Below are 20,716 nucleotides of genomic sequence, written 5' to 3' on the forward strand. Positions count from 1 at the left end.
GCAAAACGCTACTATGACAGTTTAAAAAATGAATAAAAGCCAACACGCGACAAACTTCAGCTCACAGGGAAGGAAAGCAACACAGCAGCTCCACCTTAAAGTACAAAACGCTAAAAAGAAAACGTGTAATTCTAAAATCACATGTGGTTTTACGACAAATTTCGCAAACGGCGCAGAAAGTCGTAAAATCACAGTTTTTCAGCTGTCACTGTGAGGCACGACATACGACCCTAACGGTGGTCCAGTCGTTCCAAAATAAATGGACGATGAAATCTTCGATGACGACACAGGCTACGTATAGGACAGCAACACAATTACAATATGTTTGGGGAAAAAAAACCTACCAACCACATGAACTGCTTTAGGGTCTTTAACAGCATACATCAACGCCGTAGCGCCATGATCGTCCACAGCTTCCACGGAAACACGTTTTTCTATAAGATAGTCAACACACTCATAGCAACCTCGCCATGCCGCCAGATGAAGTGCGGTCCGTCCATGAGGATCGCGTGCAGAGATGAGATTTGGGTTGTACTGAATGTATAACATTTATCCTTTGAAAGAAGAAAAGATATAAATGAAAATGAGATGGAGTTCATTTATATGCGTGTCTAATGCCTGATACTCATGGTTAGTATACTTACAAATCGCCGTAGGGATAAGTATAGATTGAAGTGTGCTCGCTGCACATGTTAAATAGGAGAATTGTGAATTTACAAGCAAAATTTGAAAAAAAAATCAAGGAATGATCTATTACTTAGCATATAGACAAAACAAAAATGATCTAAGAATTCAATTCTTTCGCAAACTGTCCAAAAGTGAAGGGGATCGGAGCACCTGCTCCGACTATCACATCTATGTTCCCCAGATAACCCTTAGAACAATGTCAGAAATTTGTTTCCACAAAGGAAAAAGGATGGTCTGGCTTAAGAAGAAAAAAAAAACACTCGCCTCCAACAAATAAACGATGGCTGATAAATGGCCAAAATACGACGCAAGAAGTAAACCAGCTCGACCGCAAAGTTTGTGATCATCTGGGGTATCCAAAGTCACCGCCGTTGTTCCCGCTACAAAGGAAGATTCACCTCAAACTGTTCTGATAATAACCAATGTTGAGAATAGATTCTGTCCTCCTTTCTACACAATACCTAAACAACCATTATCCTTCGCGATCAACACACACGCGCCATACACAGACAGGACAGATTGATTATTTCATAAATTGAAGGTATCACTCCACGAATCTGAGGTGGTACGGATTTCAGGTGGAGTATTCGTATACGGGAAAGGAGACTATTTAGAGGGGGGTGAATCCGTCCATTTCTTCCTAATTGCCGTAAAAAACGGCTCGGAAGAATCGGCTTCAGGCGTTCTAGCGCACTATTTTCTACAGGGAGTTCGACTGGAGCGCGCCAGCCTTGTGCGGCGCCGCATCTTCCGGGCCGTTTTTTACGGCAATTAGGAAGAAATGGAAATGAATCACCCCCCTCTCCATAGTCTCCTTTCCCGTATACGAATACTCCACCTGAAATCTGCACCACCTCAGATTCGTGGGGTGATGCCTTTAAGGAATCCAGAAAAAGAGAGGTGAGACACAGCCTTGGTTTCGCTCTTTTATGACCCAACTTGTTCTGCGATAGAACGCTAGAATTTCATCGTCGTCCAAGGTCCGATAAATTAAAGTAACGTAACTCAAGCAAGCTTGATTGGGGATTGACATTGATCAAACTCATAACACGTATACTCCCCTTCACCATCGCAGTTGCACTGCAGATTACTAGTGTTCTACTACCCGTAATAAGTTGGATCATTGGGGACACTGATGTAAGCAAAGCTGTTGCGGATGCCTTATTCCGGATTACTACTGGGGATTGACATTGATCAAACTCATAACACGTATACTACACTCCTACTCCCCCACCTATCTGCGATATGATCCGAACATTGTCGATTTCGTGGTACACGGGTTTGAAATTACGCAATGAGCGTTGCAAATAGATTAGAATATCACAAAAGAAAAGTAATAACAATAAACATTCTGGGCAGCTATACCTTTCCTACAAAAGATTAAATCCCAAAACGTATGTTCATATCTATTGTAATAACAATAAACATTCTGGGCAGTTCTGGGAAGTTTTTATTTCACACGAAAACTCGAATAAAGATCTGGTGAAGTTACTGGTTCCAAAATACACAACGATGCAGCAGTCAAGTTAGTCTCTATATTTTAACATATTACCATTTCAAACTACCTTTCTATTTTGTTACAGTATAGCGACTTTTTCACGCTGAACAAAGGGTTTTCTACTGATCTCAAAGGTCACCTTGCTCAAGTAGAAAAAAAAAACGAGAACTGACCAAAGATTTAACAAGCACATCCTGAAGCGCGCCAGCCTTGTGCTGGCGTCTCCAGTCGAACTCTTTGTAGAACGGTTTCGGGCGTTCTGGCGCACTATTTTCTACAAGGAGTTCGACTGGAGCGCCCCTCCCTATTCGGGGGTTGATGCGTTTGAGGGGTTCCTTTTGATAACCGCCCAAAAGTGAAGGGATCGTTTTTCCAACCGATCAAAAGTGAAGGGGATCGGAGCACCGGGTCCGACCATCGCATGTATAAAAAGAGGCGTTTAGATTTGTAAAAGTCGCTCAAATCTATTATGTCGAAAGACAAGAGTGCGTTTGAGATCATGACAAAATTTAATCGAGAAATGAGGCAAAAGGGATGGCCCACACAAAACTTTCAGGTTGTATTAAACCAGAAGAAAGGTGCTTTTCCAATTTCTGGCGTTTTCGCAGCCGCTCCATATGATGATGACAACAACAAGCAGAGGAAGAAATTCAAATCCTACATCGAACAGGACCGGCAGAACTATGAAAATGGCTTTAAGTCGATATTAATATTACTGTGGTCATGACGAAAACAAAAATTTCAAGAACTAAAATTAAGGCAGACCGCAAAAATACAAGAGAATTCAAGCAAAACAAAAGTTTACCCATAAAACTGGACCCTCCATCACCAGATGTATCAAAAGGAGACGAAGTAGTACCGCCGCTGCCAAGAGCCGAATCGGTGCTCGATCCTCGAGAGCATGGAATTAGCTCTCCCAACACGTCGAGCTGAAAATACAAACAACTACAACCTAGAAGAAAAACATCCCCAAAAAATGTCTGCTACAACTATTTAGCTGATATCATGCAAGCAAACAAAAAAAGTTACGAAAAATCACATAATTATTACACAGAAAATATTACTAAGAAGACTATTCCACGACAAGATGTGTCCATAGATGTGGCTACTTTCACAATAAACTGTATTTTTTTTTTGTTAGAAGGTAACGACTTATGGATTTCTTTCATATTAAGCCGAAAAGAAGAGAATAAGTTATATCAAGGGTAATTCATATGCGAAATATTAGTAGCGAGTTTAAAATTTATGATAACGTAAGCACAATAAAGCAGTTCATTGTTGAAAACTAAAAAAATCATTCTTAGAAAATTTTCAGAGTCTTCGGAGTCCATTTTTGAAACCAAATAAAGGTTAACAGGGAGAAATGTGTTCAAAACTCCGTTTCTTATGAAACAGAGGTTTTTTTTCAACTAAAAATCAGAATCAAAAGGAAAATAAGCGTCAGGTATGTTTCGCAAATTATGCACCAACCAAATTGTGCATAGTTTATATGAGATGTTTGGCACCTTGTGATTTGATTTCGCAGCGGAACAGTAGAGTATTCACGTGTCAAAAGATTTCGCAACGTTTCCTACTTACAATTCCTTATTTCCTTGTTTCTTCACTTGAGCACATACCTGCTAGGAGATAGAAGAGCGGATATACCAATCGCAAGGAGAAAGACAAGCGTATTTCATTAACAAAAGGGAAAGAATTAGAAAAAATGAGCAAGAAAAATGTATAGTAAGTGGCACCGAAACATTGTTGCTCTGATATTTTTCTTACCCTATTATAAGCAGCAGCCCAATCAATCGGAGTGAATCCTCTGTTGTCAGTAGCAATGCGATTTGCCCCATAGCTGAGAAGTGCAATCACGGCATCAGCCCAACCAACAGCAGCAGCGACATGAAGAGGTGTCACTCCATTTACATCCCTAAATAATATCTGTCGAAGACCTTCCAAAGCTTAAAAAAAACAGGAGGAGGAGTGGCTCCGATTCAATTTTAACGTTTTTAACTTAACCATCCCTCCCACTTCACAGGAGTGGTCAGAACGTTGAATTAAAAATCAATGTTCAGCCAAATGAATAGATTTTCTGCAAAATTAAACTTGTTACCACCAATCATTTAGAATAGACATGTTTCAAAAAAGTACAACTGTGGACAATGAACAATGCATCCAAAAGAACTACACGCCAAATTTGTCCGATTACAACTTACGTCATATTACGTGCGCTATCTATCCAATTAATTGTGCCATGTGGCAATTAAAAACAGGAGCAATGTATCTAACTTGACAATCCATCTACCAAGACCTTCCCAAAATTGTTATCTTACAATGACCTACTTTCTTGTGCCTTTGTCTTGCAAACACAATTAGGAAAATATGTTAATGTTAGTTTGCACGTGATCAACCAAATAAATAGAAAAAAAGTAAAATTATAATTTAGCTGAGGAAACAGAATCATCCAACGCCTTCTAACCCACTTCACGTTAGGGTTGCATTTCTGCAGCACTCTCTTCAGCGCGTCTTCAGATTTCGAGTAAACAGCTCGATGCAGATAACCTCTTCCCATGTTGTCACCTCGTTCCATATTGCTTTTCTGGATAAGAGGCCAGTAGGGACCAGACAGCGACGTCATAGAGAGCATTCCAGCCGATCTATGACAGATTTCGAAGAGAAAAAAAAACGAGATAAACTCTGTACCATCAATCTGAAGTAAACTCACTAGAAAAAATTAATCATTAAATGAAAATCTAGTAACTCTGCTTTAGAAATCATCAGCAAAAAAAAAAGAATGGTCATTCACTAGAGGAACCAAATTATACAAAAGGTATCTCATCACACGTAAATACTTACCTTCCCTTAGAATCTCTTCTATTCACACTAATCTTGCTGAAATTTCTCAAAACCCATTCAATGCAGGTATTCTTGCCGTTTGCTGCAGCCAAATGCAAGGGAGTCATTTCTGAAAGACTCGGATTTCCTTTTAGGTTAAAAGTGGCCAATGAAAATACTCAAAAAAACCAAAAACATGACAACTGAACTAATCACCGTCTTTGTCGCGCCATGTCAAACATAGTTCTGCACCTGGCTGACTCAACAATATTTTGGTAGGTTCGAAATTCCCTAAAAAAAAAGATAGTAACGACAGGAGCTTAATGAGAATTATAGACGGGTCAAAATGACATGAATCACGAGTGTAGTTGCGGTGCATTTGCGTACGCGCGAAACTGCGCGGGGAGGCAGTTGGAACCGAGTTGGGACCATCGCAAACTGCATAGGTGGGTGGTGCCAGCAAGGATTTTACCACGCTCCACCGAAACGCCTCGAAAGATGCCGCGTACGTAACTGCGTCTCTCGAGACTTCATGTCGTTTTGACCCTACTAAATATACTTGTTCAAAATGGGAATATACGAAGATGTTGTATGATGAAAAAAAAAAACGATAAGAAACCCCAAAGGATTGCAAAACTTGCCATATTTCATTGCATAGTGCAACGGAATACGGTTTCTTGCATCCATGATAGCAAACAATGGTCGATCAAGAGAAAGGCGATTTCTAGTCAATTTTTGAGCAATAACGGTCTTTTTCTGTAATAGAAAGATAAAGTTAATATATAGACATAAACCACAAATAAAAATTAAGAACAAGTGCAAACGACTATTCCAAATAGCAAAACTTCCGACTTAGGAGTTTCTTACAAATATTCCACTTTTATCAGGATAAAAACCTCTAGGATAAAAACAAAAAGTACACTGCTCATTATAATCACAACTTGGCAAAAATCGAAGAGAAACCTTGACAGCTTCAGCCAGTGGAAGAAGAGGTTTTGGCATGTTATGCATTGCAGCCAGGTGAAGCGGCGTTATAGCGCGCTGAACGCCAGATGTTGGCATTTCCACGATATTGTCCATTAATTTAAGCAGCTAAAACAACAAAATAGAGGCGCTAAAATGACACCGGTTGTTTCGTTTTGTTTGAATGAAACTACAAAGATGTCATACTCAGAAGATTCTTACCTGCAATATCAAAAGTTAAATTTTAGACATAATTTTCAGTTTTAATTTTCAAATAATAATTTTTTGAGTTTCCTCTAGGTGGGCACATATTCTCTAATCCTAATTTTCAAATGTAGTGATGCTCTTCTCAAAAACGAGTCTATTTCTAAGATATGAGATAAATAAGGATATCAGTTCCAAAACTGGAAAACGAGCTTCCACAAAATTTTGAACTGTAAATTCGTCTACTGCTAAAGCAGCAAGAAGAATTTTTCGACAAGTACAGTAGCTATTTTGGGCTACAAACAGAAGAAGTAATGTTAAGCTACATACAGAAACAAATCAAAGAAGAATTATATGGAAAAAATAACAATAAGGAAGAAAGAAAAAAAAGAAAAAAAACAGCTCACAAAAGTGCAAAGCTTATCGTCGCCCTTGTATGCAGCATAGTGGAGCGGATAAAAGCCATTAGAATCTTGATGATTGACAATTTTTGGGTTAGCTTCGCACAGCAACTGGAATTTCACAAAATAATTACCAACACGCAAATCTCTCCAAGGAAGAGTCTAAGACAAAAAAGTACTATTTCAAGAGAATATATCTTCCATTAAATAAATGCAAAAAGACTATAAGAAGTCGCGTGAATTAAGGATGTACTATGTTCAATATGCTCCTTGCTCCTTAAAATATTGAATAGAAACTTTTTCTGGTGCAAGCGATTGATTATTTGGGAAAAATGACAAGCTAACGTCAAAACCAACCGCAATCTGCAACCCTTAAAAACGCATAATAACATAAAATGCTCCCAATGGCACTTCTTATCATATTCCATTCCATTTGGGTGTGCTTACCCATCTATGTACATGGCGCAATTTGCGTAAACAAACGCAGATTCTTCCGAGAAACCATCTCATACCGCTTGTGTTGCACGAGAACGGGACAACACGGCCATATGGAGTGCGTTACGACCACGATTATCAGGACGATTCGCGTCGGCTCCTCCTTTCAAGAGAAATTCTACCTGAAACGGAAAACATCATATAACAGCAAATAATTAAAGTTAGAAAAAATACTTTGCAGTTGCTTGCGAGACAGAATCTGCTCACCGTTTTTTCAAGCCCTTTTGAGGCGGCCCAGTGAAGAGGTGTATGACCATAGTCGTCAGCCGCATCGACTGATGCATTATTGTTCACGAGATATTCGACCGTAAACGCACTACAAGAAGAACGACAACCTTTGCTATGGATTTTAGCTGGTGTTCATGTAGGAATGATGGACATACTCGGAGATATATCACATTATATTGAAAAAAAAATAGAAGCCGAAATTTAGGAAGACAGAACCAGAAAACAAGCAGTGACGCAAAAGTATTGGAAATCGTAAATGGACCAGTACAACGAATGCTTCAAAGCTGTTAAATATTGAATTAATAGAAAAAAATGTGTCCGCCTTCTTCACTGATTTTCCACCTGGTTATTATTTGTACAGACCACCTGTTCTTTTTTTTTCCTTTTTTTTAAGACAAAAACACTGCACTCTACTTATTTCGGCTAGATCCTCGTCAATTCAACTCATTTAACAAAAAAAAAACAATTATTCCTCCCATTATTATTTCCCCGTCATTATTTCTACTCATCCGCAAACGCTACTGTCTTTGTTTTTCCCTTTTAGCTAAAGGAAGAGAGGGAAAATCAAGCAGAATCCTACTCCTATGAGTAAATCCTCAAGTCCTTTCATTAGAAAATAAGAAAAAAATACGTCTTATGCATCTTATGCACAGTATTCTTATTTGTTTCTACTCCATTACCTTTGTTTCTCTTAATACACTTAACCTGTCGTCAACACTGCCAAAGGAGTCAATGCAGAAGTTAGAGAGAACTTTGCAAATCTACAAATTACCTGCTGAATCGGCAAGTATTACCTGGCTCAGAATTCGACAGCCTTATACGTCACAATTTCAAAACAGCGAAACAAATTACAGACTGAGGGACTCGTTAGCGCTTTCTTTTCTCAAAATGAAAAATGTACATAGAAACAAAAATTACACCCAAAATATAATGAGCATTGGAAACACGACTTCCAACTTAACAAGAAAGTCCCGTTCTGAATTTTTAAATTTTAGTGATTGCCTTTTATTTCAGATTATTAGAATGAAACATCTAGTTGACAAAATGAAGTATTTTCCACATCTGTCTTCCTACAATTAATTGAGATGTTACTGAGGTTGCTTTGTGGTGTGTATGAAGGACATCGAATGAAGCAAGAAAAACTTAAGAACGAATACTTGGATAAAAACACGGAGAAAAGTAAAAAAAAAAGAGAAAAACGAATACGAAGCATCGAAAAACTATTGATCGATGGGAGTTGTTGGGAACGATGGGCAGAGCAACAACAGCGGTCACTGTTCATTAACAATGACTAGTTTGCAGTGCTATCTTCTTCGTTTTCAAAAAAAAAAAAAAAAAAAAAAAGAACTTCCCCTCAGTCTGCAACAACTGGTTCGGGCGGTGTGCGGTTAGTTTTCGAGAAGAAAAAAATTCGCTACATAGAAGTGCGACAGCAACTGGTGAGCGCTGTTTTCGAGCAGTAATCCTCTACACACAATACCGATCTCAGCTTATCGAAAAAAAAATGGTGTCGAAAATTCCCCGTTTTGTACGATTGACACTCATTTTAATCTGAACTAAGAAGACAAGAGTCAAAAAAATTGAGAAGCTAGGTGTATGATACTTGTAGAGCGATTGTAGATATTCTCTTGAATGATATATATATATATATTTAATTTAGGGAAAAATTATGAAATTTAAAAAATACGTCTTATATCTGGCTGTACTTTTCACTTTGAAAAAAAGTACGCTCACAACTTATTCCTCAACTCAATAATTTCTTATGTCTGAATTTGAAAAGGAGAAACTTCCTTCAGTTCAAATGCAAAGTAAAAATAAATTTTTCTAATTTCACACTTCATTTTTCTGCCTGATGTCATCAAATAAACTAGTGGAAATCCGTCAGCGATAAACCATCTAATACCACATTAAGAATACTGACATGAAGAACTAACAAGGAAATTTCAATTAAAGGTTAACGAACCATTTGCTAACTTAGTCATGCAACTCATTGCTATCGATTATTTTATGAGAAACAGTTTAACAATACCAAATTAACACTGACACCAAGAACAACAACAAAACGGGTCAAGTAGAACAGATAGACTCGACTCACCCGTTGCTCGCAATGCTACCGGCAGCAAGCAAAAGTGGCGTTCTTGATGATGCATCCTTTGCTTCTATATCCGCACCCAACTCAACTAATGTTTGTACCACTGTGCGGCATGAATTATGTGCAGCCAGATGAAGCGGTGTGAGATCACCTTTCATTTTGCTAGAAACAGAAAGTGTGAATAAGTGTGAATAAGGCGTTGTGGTCCTCACATTAGAAATACCATTAGAAATACTCGCAGTTTACGATAAACTAAAACGACAAAGGTGTTATACTCCTTTCCCAAAATAATCACGCGGTGATTTGGTCAAAAGAAAAGCGGAAAATAGTGATTCGTACACTGAATAATCTACTATTACTATTAATGTACTATTCGTACCGTATATAACCCACTATTATATAAAGCGCAAAACTGTCAGTCGCTCCGACGCGAACTCCCAGAGACAGTCAAAAATCGAGTGAACTTCAAACCGGGCTAATCGAACAAGCCCATTGCATAGCTTGTTAGGTGCCCGTGTCGGATACAGGTTTGCACCGAACATCGCATAGCGGGAATTTCGAGTTAGAGTCTGTGATAAAATTTGCGGGGACAACATTTGAACGAGGGGAGGGGAATTCAATATGTATAAGAGTATGCACTTATTATTGTAGGACAACTATTCTATCGATGGTTTGTTTTTGGAGAAATCAAGTGGCGCTCCTATTCTTGAATGTCACAAAGAATGTTCATGCTCCACAAACCATGCAGAAATCGTGTCGTACAACGTGGTGTGAATGTGGCACTAGTGGTTTTCTTTTTTCTAATTTCAGTGAGATTGGTTTTAACCAGCGAGTAGCAAACAACAAATTAACTGAAACTCAGTTCATGTTTACTCATGATCACATATCTTCGTTTGCAATTTACATGGGTTCCTAATTTGTGAATGAAAGAAAGACCTTCGGACACCTCTACATAAGTACATCGACATCTCTTTCGTTCTCCATTTTCTGTATTTTTCAGAAGGAGAAGTCTTCCCTGGACCCGTTGATTTTTTAAAGGGCAAATTTCCAAGGTTGCGAGGCAAAAAGATTGTTCCAAGTTGATTATGGAGATTATGATTCTCACCGTTGAGAACAAACAAGTGAATGAAAAGCGACTGTTGTTGGCAGGAGGATGTAGTGAAGCATTGTTCAACCGCCCATGCGACTGAACGGATGGTTGAACAATGCTCAAGACCAACTAAGCCCTTCATCTTTCCGCCGCTGATAAATTGGGGCCAGATTGTGTTTAGGCTGACTGACTTGTACTTCAGCGCGCAAAAAAAAAGAGCAAAAAAGATAGAGCAAGCACAAAGATCGCTCCAAGCTGTCAAATGTATTTCAGTTTTTCCCATTTGAGAAGCATCAGAAAAATCTACAGTTCATCAATCAACAGTTCATCTCTGGAATTGAATGGCTAAGTCAGTCGAATCCATAAAAACAAAATATTGGGATCCATGATATGTAGGCTAACGCCACTAAGAGAATTTACCCTTGTGAATGCAAAACATTGTTACATGCGAAGATTTTTCGATTCTTTTTTTCACTGAAAGTACTACACGACATGACTAACCTATTCAATACAAATAAGCTTGCTTGAAGAGTTTAATAAAGTTGAAACATTAGGAATTCCTCGTATATCTTTCTTTTTCTCTCAGCAGATTTAGCGTCTATGAGCGTCGTAGATCTTTTAGAACTAATGCTTAAAGGCATAACCCCACGAATCTGGGGATGTACGGGTTCCACCCGGGTAATGCCTATGCGGGTCATAGATTGTAGGGAAGAGGGTGATTCCGTTCATCACTCCCTGTATCAGTGAAAAAAAAAACCGAGAGCCCATTCAGACTAATCGCAGGCGGGGCGGGGCGCTATGGTTGCGCATGGCGAGAGAAACCGTCGTAAGAAACAGCGTTCCGGGGTCGTCCTTTTACACTGATACATGGAGAGATTAACGGAATCATCCTCTTCCTTACAATCTACAAGCGGGGGGATTACGGCAATTAGGAAAAAAAATGGACCTACAATCTACGACCCCGTATAGGCATTACTCGGCTGAAATCCATACCACCCCAGATTCGTGGGGTGATGCCTTTACCAATGAAATGCAATGAAAGAGTATGAAAGTATGTGAATCATCACAGAGATGTCATCTCGATCTGTAGACATGTTAGTGATAGTGGTTACTTTGCTGCTGAAATCCAAGGTAGAAAAGTTCCTCCTTCAATGGTTCCCACTTAGAACATAGATCGCCCATTTTCACTGAATATGCGGACCAAACATCTTATTCAGTCGTTCTCTTCGTTCGCAATCACCACTCAAGAACTCCACAAGCTTCGAGAGTGGCGTGGAAGAAATCCTTGCGCTGTATCCAGCTAAGATCTCAGCTGGTCAACATCCGTGCAAGGAGAACGTTAGAAATCCGTAAGTAAGCGGTCTCCCTCAAGGATGTTCAGTATCTCTTGGAATCCACTCTAAAATTCCTTCAGTGCAGACGGAAGTAGAGCATTGCCTCTCCAGTAGTCGTAGATTTCAGAGGCCTTTGATTTTCGGTAAAAAAATATGCCAAAACAACAAAGCTGTTTGGAAGAAAAACTCACGCATTCACATCAGCACTATATTTGAGCAGGTGTTTAACAACTAACTGATGACCACCGATGGCTGCACAGTGTAATGGAGTAGCAGCGTCATGTGATTTAGCATCAATTTCAGCACCCGCTGAAAGTGCCTTGAAATGTTAATCCTTTGAAGATATCGAGAAAAAAAGAAATAACTGCATACATGATATGAAGTATAAAGTTAAAGGATAAAGGATAAAGTTTCTGGCGTTAATCAATCCGCTTGGGATGCGCCCCCACGTTCACTTCAATTCAGAATCGTTTGAGGTTTTACGAACGTGTATCTAGCCTATACAGTGACTTGCGGTGGCTAGCCGATGTGTCAAGTCAGTGCTTTTATCCTCCCAGACAAGTCTGGTACCAATTTATCGACCCCAGAGGGATGAAAGGCTTGGTGAGCACTAGGGCGGATTCGAACCTCCGATCGATCGTGCAGGAAGCGGAACCTCTAACCACTACACGCCACCCGCCCTGATATGAAGTATAAAATATAGAAATTCTGCAGGAATTTGTGAGATTACTAGTAAAACAGTCTAACTATGGCGAAATAGAAAAACTGGTTTTAGATACCAGAACTTGAAATCAAGGCAAACTCCAAAAAAATGAGAGAGAAAATGGCTCACAAAAAAAAAGCCGCTGAAGAGAAATTTACTAAGATTAATACGAAAGAGCCAATAATAATCGTAACGTAATGTTCGGAATGAAAATCTTGCAAATAGCTTCGATGCTACGAATAGATAGAGCTAAGGGTGAAATTCTTGAATATGAACGCGATTACGCTCAAACGGGAAACAGTGTTGCCGTTCAAATTTCCCTACGAGGCACCCTATCACGTGTCCCGTCTGCATGCGATGGACTGCCGGCGCCCTCTCTTTCGATCGTTGGCAGACGCGGCGCGTAGCCCTACGCTCGAAAACGTGACACATTGTTAGGTGTCTTGCGGGAAAATTTGAATGTCTTTGCAAACCCCCTTTTCAGCCTTTTTTCTACGAGTTACGTGAAAACGTGCCACGACAGTGCACTCGCCGCGTCTACGAGCGTGCGGTAAGCAATCAATGAGGTGTCATCAGCAACTTATCCAAGAAAAACCAATGAATAAGGGAAGCGGGAAGGTAAGATGCCGAGGGAAGGGAAGCGTACACAAGGTAGGCCCGTTCTTACGAACCTCGTAGGAGCTGAGGCAGTTCCCACCTTTTTCGAGACAATTAGGAGAAATTGAGTAGAATCACGCTCATATTCGTAATGTACGTCAGAAGCTCTATACCTGTACACAGAGACCCCAACATCGCCACTTTCGTGACAAGCTTCTTTAAGAATAACAAGAACTCAAGCTTCTTCATCTTGCTGTGAAGAAACTGCAAAGATTAAACATTCAACGAACTTTTTCATTTATGTTTTCGTTGTATTTAAATTGAGCTCCTGAACCACCATGAATAGTAGTAATTTGAGACTGGCTACTTAGCGCGACCTTAAAATGCCACTTAAGTGCCAAAACCAGCTTCAAGTTTATCAGAAACGAATGACTGCGGAAATAAAGTTCAAAATAAAAGTTAATCACTGTTATTATTAATCATTGAGAGCTAACTGCTATCTTGGTTTTAAAATTGTTGGAAGTTTCGTTCATGACGAAGATAAATCGAAAGGAAGTAGGTAAGATTGAAGCACACTGATGAAGCATGAAAGACATTAAGGATGTAGAAAAAAATGACAATTTACTGACTAAGCAGATCCCGTTGACAATGGCTGAGTAGTAAATTGAGAAGAATGTCCAAAAGAAGATGAAAAAGAAAAGAAGAAAAACATTATAGCAACCTTTAATCAGAGCATCTACGCGCGAAACCTTCGACCATTCGCTAGCCAAGTGCAAAGGAGTCATTCCATCGACATTTCTTGCATTTAGATCAATCCCTTTACACTGAAAAGCATCATTTTCTTCATTTCATGGCAAATTCAACATTTCTCCAGCATACTACAATACATATGCTGTATCTGACATTTCTTTCTTTTCCTTTCAGTTCAAGTTCTTAAGAAGCTCTTACTTTAACCATGTACTCAATCGGTATTGCAGACTCCGCGAGCGTAGCAGCTATGTGCAATGCTGTGGTACCATCATTAGCCGCAGCGAGTACGTCACAGCCGTTCTCCACTAGACTAGAATTCAAATGAGATCTGTGGAATCATGCCATTTAACTAATAAAATCTTAGTCTTGTGACCAAAATCAGCCTACTTGAAACCTAGAGACCTACAGTTCGATGGTTTTCGAATTCTGCCCACTCTGAACAGCGTAGTGCAAAGGCGTGTACCCATCGTCATCAGTGACATTGAGCAGTTCCTTGTCAATCTTCAAAATAGCGCCTAAAATTCCAGACTAGAATTCATCGAGTTTCAATAAGATGTAGCAATGAAATCAACTGACAAATTAAGAAGTAACTTGGCCTAATCTTTTGGAACTCTACTGAAACTAATAAATGAATAAGCAAGCGAAATGCCTCTCCAAAAGTCCTATCCGAACGCAAAGTGCAACTTTGACAATCTTCAAGAAAGCTTTGAAGGTATCTGTCCCAAACGTCTCCATTCTGTACAGAAACGTTCTTGCATGCAACATGGCGAAGACAAGAAATGCAATATCCAGCTCATAACGGAATCACTTACTTAGGAATGCTGTCTGCGACGCCACTGCAGCATAATGGGCTACAGTTCTTCCACGAAAGTCTCGCACCGTAATTTTTGCTCCAGCCTCCCGTAAAACTGCGAGCATTTTGATGCTACCACCACATGCTACAGAGTGCATTGCAGTTCTCCCAAGCTTGTCACTGAAGAGTTAATTAGATATGTAGTATATATAACATCATTTTCGCTTTCAACGGGGCCTCTTCCAAATCAATCACGGTTCAGATCAATCGGTATACTTTTCGGATTAAATTGGACTACATTTTAAACAAATCAGACGCATCTTATCTACAAAAATGATGAGTAAAATACAAGTGTGCCAAAGCATTAAGGTGTATGCTAGGAAAAGGCTCGAACTATCAGATGGACTGTCCTTTCATCGTAGGAATCATGGGATTGGGCCGTATTTGTTTTCTGAGCGACATTACTCCCTTCATCTAGAGACGTCGATCCCATTCATATCGATAAAAGTGCACATTTAACTTTTCTGATGTGCAAATATCGCTGAGCTGAGATTGTTCGTAGCTCCACAAGCGCTGGTAAAGCGCTCACGCACTACAGTTTGATAGGTATTGATCGAGCGCTGTATCATGGCTGCGTTGGACGCTACGATCGAAAAAGGACGAGTTTGCAGCTGCACGTACATGTGGTAGCAAGGGACGATGGGAGAGGCAAGTTGAAAATAGAGCGGCGATTCTGCTATTTCATACACAATTATTAAACGTGAACAACAAAACGGCTTTTTGGTAGCTTATGGTCATATTTTTTGTAAACATATTTGCATCGTTTCTTTAAAAAAAAATCACATGTTTCATATTGTATTGAAAAGTGTATCCTGAATGAACTGAAAAGTACCTAGTTTATAGTGAAAATGAAGTAGGCAGCATAAATCTGATTCATCCCCTTTCCTCAAGAGCTTTTGTTGGTCACTCGTTAGACGTCAGATGAAGAATAAAGTTAAAAAGACACCTGTTGTTGAAAAAATAATATTTATTCTGTATTGTGGCTCGAATAAGATTCTTATGCATTTTGCGCAGCTCTGGTAAACTTTACTAAACCATATAAAAGTAGACAAAAAGAACAAATAAGCAGGATTCCCCACAAATATTTCAAGGGATTCATACACATAAATGGAGCTAAGAAAACTTACACGGCCGCCATATTAATTCCCGCTTTTAAAAGGGACTCAGCAACCTCAACGTGTCCAAGATAAGCAGCATGATGCAGCGCGGTACAACCTCGGGCATCAGCACTATCTAAACAAAGGCCTAACAACAATAGACACATACACAAATAATATAAAATATAATGCACTGATCAGAACAAGAAACCTCAAATAAATATATTCTGGGAAAAAAATCACCTAACATAGGGTAACGTTTGCGAAGCAGCAAGTCAGCGATACTTGGGACATTGTGGATAGCACAGATATGGAGAGGAGTTTGTAGCGCCTTGCTTTGGATCCCAGGATCGCATCCTGAAGGAAAAGTTCTATATTGGAAGAATTATTCAGGGGAAATCGCGAAATCAAACAATAAAATCAGCAGAAAAGCATGCATAAGCTAATAACGCACAGAACTGCTACTCAACTTCTGTTATAGAAAATATAAAACTGACTACTTCTTTTCCCCATAAACTGAAGCCGTTGATTTTAATTTTGGCATAACAATAGATGAAAAATTATAAAACTGATCTCCTGATCGCTTCTATTTTCCACGAATTAGACTAATTAATTTCAAGCAGCAGTAGCACAAGCCACTGCTCAATATTCGCTTTTTTTCTGACCTTTATCAGCAAAATGTCATATTGCAAGAGGGTACACAAAACTTTAAGATAAGTTTGATACAAATTCTTCCCGAGATGTTCAAGATAGATTCGTTAAACACAAAAAAATATCCTTCATTCAAGGGTAAAATGCTTGCCTTTATCTATAAGCAGTTCAGCGGCATCGTAGTGCATTGCAGCGACTGCACGATGAAGTGGTGTTAATCCAAGACTGTCTTGAGCATTAAAATCTGCACCGATTTCTAAAAAATAATTCTGATACTTTACTGAAATTGATTAGAAATATGAAAGAAATGCACACTACAAAAGAAACTAAGAACAACTAACCTAGTAGCATCAGCATAAAATTAACATCTCCTGTAAACGCGGCATAATGCAACGGTGAACTACCTAGTGAATCTGTGTGGTTCACATCCACACCTTCGCAAATCATTGATTTCACCATTGCTTCGTTCTTCATCAAAATAGCGATACCAAGATCGCTCTGAAAAATGGAATAACTGGGTACTACCAAGTACAACAAAATAAATATCAGAAAACTACAAATGATGAAAACGTTGTGGTTAAAATCAGGATTCCCACGATGGTGAACATCAGTTTTGTTGATTTAACTATGCAAAATATATTCAAGTTGTTGTTAGAATTGCAATGAGCACTTTCTTAAACGCAGCATACCACGAAATTTACAATATTCGAATCTCCATGATAAGATAGGACTAGAGCTGTAGACCACGAGCACAAGCACGAAAACCCTCAATTCCCCAAAATTGTCCTGAAAACGGTATGGAAAAGAGCTTTTTGGGTAAATGTTTCCTGCGTGTACCTTAAAGGCATCACCCCACGAATCTGAGGTGGTACGGATTTCAGGTGGAGTATTCGTATACGGGATGGGAGACTATGGAGAGGTGGGTGCTTCCGTCCATTTCTTCCTAATTGCCGTAAAAAACGGCCCGGAAGATACGACTTCAGGCGTACTGGCGCACTATTTTCTACTGGGAGTGCGACTGGAGCGCGCCAGCATTGTGCGGCGCCGCATCTTCCGGGCCGTTTTTTACGGCAATTAGGAAGAAATGTACGGAATCACCCTCCTCTCCATAGTCTTCCATCCCGTATACGAATACTCCACCTGAAATCTGCACCACCTCAGATTCGTGGGGTGATGCCTTTAAAGAGCACCTATGTATACGCCCTGATTCCCTCAGCACCTTTTTTCAGCGACTTTACTTTAACAGTCTGTTTAGAGAACTTCATTGAGTTTTGTCCGCTCCCAGACGCAAAACGTACACGAAGGTAGAGCGTTAAAAGGTGCCCCCCTCCCAGGAAAATTAAACCAACAAAAGGAACGCCAACATCGTCAATTACGTTGTATGTTGCTTTTCAACCAAGGTTATTTCTATTTTATAGCAAAGGGGTTAACTCTTCTTTTGTTTCGACACTTCATCAAGAAATATCCAATCAACTCTATTCCCGGAATTAAACAGATCACCGGTTCCGTCAGTAAAGAAAAACAAAGCAATAAAAACGTGCCTCAACACAAGACACCGTCATTCTGGTTCCAGAAAATGGGCGAATCAGAGGTTGAATCGATCCGCCACCCGGGTCTGTGTTCACGCCGCGATCTGAAATATATTTCAAGAAACGACACAGCAAGACTAAAACACAAAGGATTTCTGCATGGCTTAACAAATCATTATCTCACCCAGAGAAGTTCCATTATAATCTGTATCTCCACGTTGGAAACATTAGTTCAACAGCATTAGGACCTACTTTTCATTCACATTACTACTTAAACTCTGCGAATGGAGATGTTACGGTAAAACTTAGACGCAGGTGCGAATGAGAAATTACGAAACAAATACATCTAGAAACTAAAAAAGCTACCCAAATTTATAGCAATGTTCACGATAATTCCTTCGCAACTAATCACTGATTCTAGGCCTCTGCTCAATTAACGGTACTTTTCCATTCAAATGTCCCCTACAAGGTAGCTGTAAAATCGTTAATAAAACTTGCCCCGTCACTTACATGTTACAAGTGCGACTATTCGACAGAATCATTTCGTGGCACGCACAAACAAATAAGCTCTAGCAGAAAATCTTTGTATAAAAAAATGTAGACTAAGGTGACGTTGACCTCGCTAGAATGCGAAGTATATCCAAAACGTAGAATTCGTCCACCGCCCTTTCCCACAAGTAGAAAAATAAGAACGGTTATATCACTGAATACTTCTACATCGGGAGATAGGCAGCTGCGCTCAAGTTAGAGTCAATTCCAGTTTATCAATTACAAGACAAAGAATGGAAGTACTACTAGCAATTTCAAATACGTGTATTATTACATTGACTTCATTCTTCTCTGGAAATCAATTTCTGGTAGATGGGTAAGGCCTTTCACCACAAAATCATTTCAAATCACTGAAGAACTCCATTTTTCTACAGGAATGAGTGTATAACTTATGCCGCAACGCATCTTTCTCAATACGTTATTATCCACCTCTTTTTATCCAAAAATCTACTTTTCATCTTAGTCCCTTAAATCTAGTTTGACTTTCCATAGTCTTGACAATATAACACAAATAAGAAACAATAGAATTACGTTATCTTGGTTGAGCACTAAAACAGTAGATTCCAGTGTACTGGACACATTCTACCTCGACTCCACTTCTCTGTCCTCTCTTGACGAAAAAAAAATAGCGATGAAAAGACAATCCAGAGAAACGTGAATTTACTTGAAAGACTAACACACGTATTAGAAATTGCTAGTAATACTTCCATTCTTTCTTGAACTCTTTCAGGATGCAGTGGTAACTCTAACAAATGGACAATGGTTATTCTCGATGTTCCCATTGCAATTTCTAATTTTGGATTACGACATCGATCGATCCACTGTCACCTCTACGTTCTCGCCTGTCTTTGCAAAAATTGATGTATTAAGTAGGATTACATTCTTTCAGTTTTAGTAAAACAAGAGCAAGACAGAGATTACAAGTAAGGATTTGCAGTCTCGAACATGCACAAACTACTTCCTAGTAATTATCTCAGAAGCATTACCTAGTTGAATGAGCCAGAAACGCAGTGTTAATCATGCACTGTAGGGAATCACTCGAATAGAAGACAGGAATTACATATTGAGGGGCACGAATAACAACCCACCGACAGTGTGTGGTCTTCGGACAACTCGTACGGTAGCCGACCGCATGCGAGAGAGCGTCATCGCTGAATGGAGCGCTTTCCACGGCCGAAGGGAAGTGAAGGCACGTCATTTCGACATGTTTTGGCTTGAATTTCCTAAAGAACTGTCAAACACGTTTGGGAATGATCCAGTGTTGGTGGGGACTAAGTTCGTTCTCACTGCAAGTCGTATGCGTGCACTATCTCTGAGTGCATAAGTAGGACTTTCCGTTGTATATTGGTCCACTTCGATCGTGGCGAACTACGAAGTGATTTCTGTGACTTGTGCTTGTGAAGGCGCGCAGTTTCTGAAACCAATAGAAAAATAAGTAAAATCACAAGTGAAAGTAAGAATTAGATTAAAAAAAAAAAAAAAAAAAAAAAAAAAAAAAAAAAAAAAAAAGGGGGGAGGGAAGGGGATTTTTGTGACCCGCTTCATTTCGTTTTGACCTTACTCTGCAACCTATAGTAGGGTCAAATCATGAAGCACGGTGCAATTGCGTACGCGTCACAAGGCGGTGCGGTGAAACGTAGCGGTCTGGAGCGTATTGGAACCGGATAAAATGTCGTTGGGGGCCACTCTGACGCACCCAAATCGAACTGCTTCGCTACTGTATTCGGAGTGACTACTTGGGAAGAATCGTGGCAGGAACTTCGACTGTGCCAGTACTGTGCCTGCATCAGAGCGCGAAAAAAACATAACAGGCGCAACGACGTCCTTAAAACATGTTAACCGTTCTCGTCGTTAAACCATTTAAACCATTCCATTTGCATTATCGGTGTCTTTAACTTCCTGACTATTCCCGACTTCACTCAGATTACTGATTGCCACTTTCCATCGAAGTCGAAAGAGGAATCCGGCGAATGGCTCGCTGATCGCTGTGGATTGCTGCGGAAGGAGCGACTTTGTGCCCCAATTGTGGAAGTCCCGTTAAAGTCGCAAAGCAGGCGAATGTGCACAACCTTCATAAAGGCTAACCCAACGGCTCTTTTTAGTGCCACCAACTTCTGAATACAGATCGAAAATGTGTGAATAAAAGTTGTTGCGCGCATGGTTAGTGCTTGTGGATTG

At 39.7% G+C, this 20,716-nt stretch overlaps 1 protein-coding gene across 3 annotated transcripts in view; it reads right to left on the minus strand.

Annotated features, from left to right (window-relative positions):
• RB195_001114 (uncharacterized protein) overlaps positions 1 to 20,344 on the minus strand; it is a gene marked incomplete at both ends in the record, with an annotated part of 29,481 nt that extends 9,137 nt beyond the window's left edge. For 2 of the 3 annotated variants that reach the window (XM_064197736.1, XM_064197737.1), the window contains 24 exons: positions 345 to 534; positions 952 to 1,067; positions 2,991 to 3,114; positions 3,950 to 4,097; positions 4,651 to 4,824; positions 5,024 to 5,132; positions 5,219 to 5,293; positions 5,644 to 5,758; positions 5,966 to 6,094; positions 6,577 to 6,681; positions 7,083 to 7,187; positions 7,273 to 7,381; positions 9,389 to 9,547; positions 12,001 to 12,118; positions 13,831 to 13,933; positions 14,058 to 14,169; positions 14,266 to 14,374; positions 14,672 to 14,832; positions 15,840 to 15,945; positions 16,053 to 16,166; positions 16,612 to 16,716; positions 16,802 to 16,958; positions 18,002 to 18,093; positions 19,627 to 19,687. In XM_064197736.1, the coding sequence (XP_064053617.1) occupies positions 345 to 534; positions 952 to 1,067; positions 2,991 to 3,114; positions 3,950 to 4,097; positions 4,651 to 4,824; positions 5,024 to 5,132; positions 5,219 to 5,293; positions 5,644 to 5,758; positions 5,966 to 6,094; positions 6,577 to 6,681; positions 7,083 to 7,187; positions 7,273 to 7,381; positions 9,389 to 9,547; positions 12,001 to 12,118; positions 13,831 to 13,933; positions 14,058 to 14,169; positions 14,266 to 14,374; positions 14,672 to 14,832; positions 15,840 to 15,945; positions 16,053 to 16,166; positions 16,612 to 16,716; positions 16,802 to 16,958; positions 18,002 to 18,093; positions 19,627 to 19,687 (2,896 nt within the window). Of the gene's footprint in view, positions 1 to 344; positions 535 to 951; positions 1,068 to 2,990; positions 3,115 to 3,949; positions 4,098 to 4,650; positions 4,825 to 5,023; positions 5,133 to 5,218; positions 5,294 to 5,643; positions 5,759 to 5,965; positions 6,095 to 6,576; positions 6,682 to 7,082; positions 7,188 to 7,272; positions 7,382 to 9,388; positions 9,548 to 12,000; positions 12,119 to 13,830; positions 13,934 to 14,057; positions 14,170 to 14,265; positions 14,375 to 14,671; positions 14,833 to 15,839; positions 15,946 to 16,052; positions 16,167 to 16,611; positions 16,717 to 16,801; positions 16,959 to 18,001; positions 18,094 to 19,524; positions 19,762 to 19,825; positions 19,953 to 20,099; positions 20,108 to 20,234 lie in introns of those variants that run through there. The other variant, XM_064197738.1, reaches the window with a different exon arrangement.
• Positions 20,345 to 20,716: the final 372 nt, after the last annotated feature.

The sequence above is a fragment of the Necator americanus genome, chromosome IV (genome assembly GCF_031761385.1).
Source record: "Necator americanus strain Aroian chromosome IV, whole genome shotgun sequence".
NCBI classification, from domain to species: domain Eukaryota; kingdom Metazoa; phylum Nematoda; class Chromadorea; order Rhabditida; family Ancylostomatidae; genus Necator; species Necator americanus.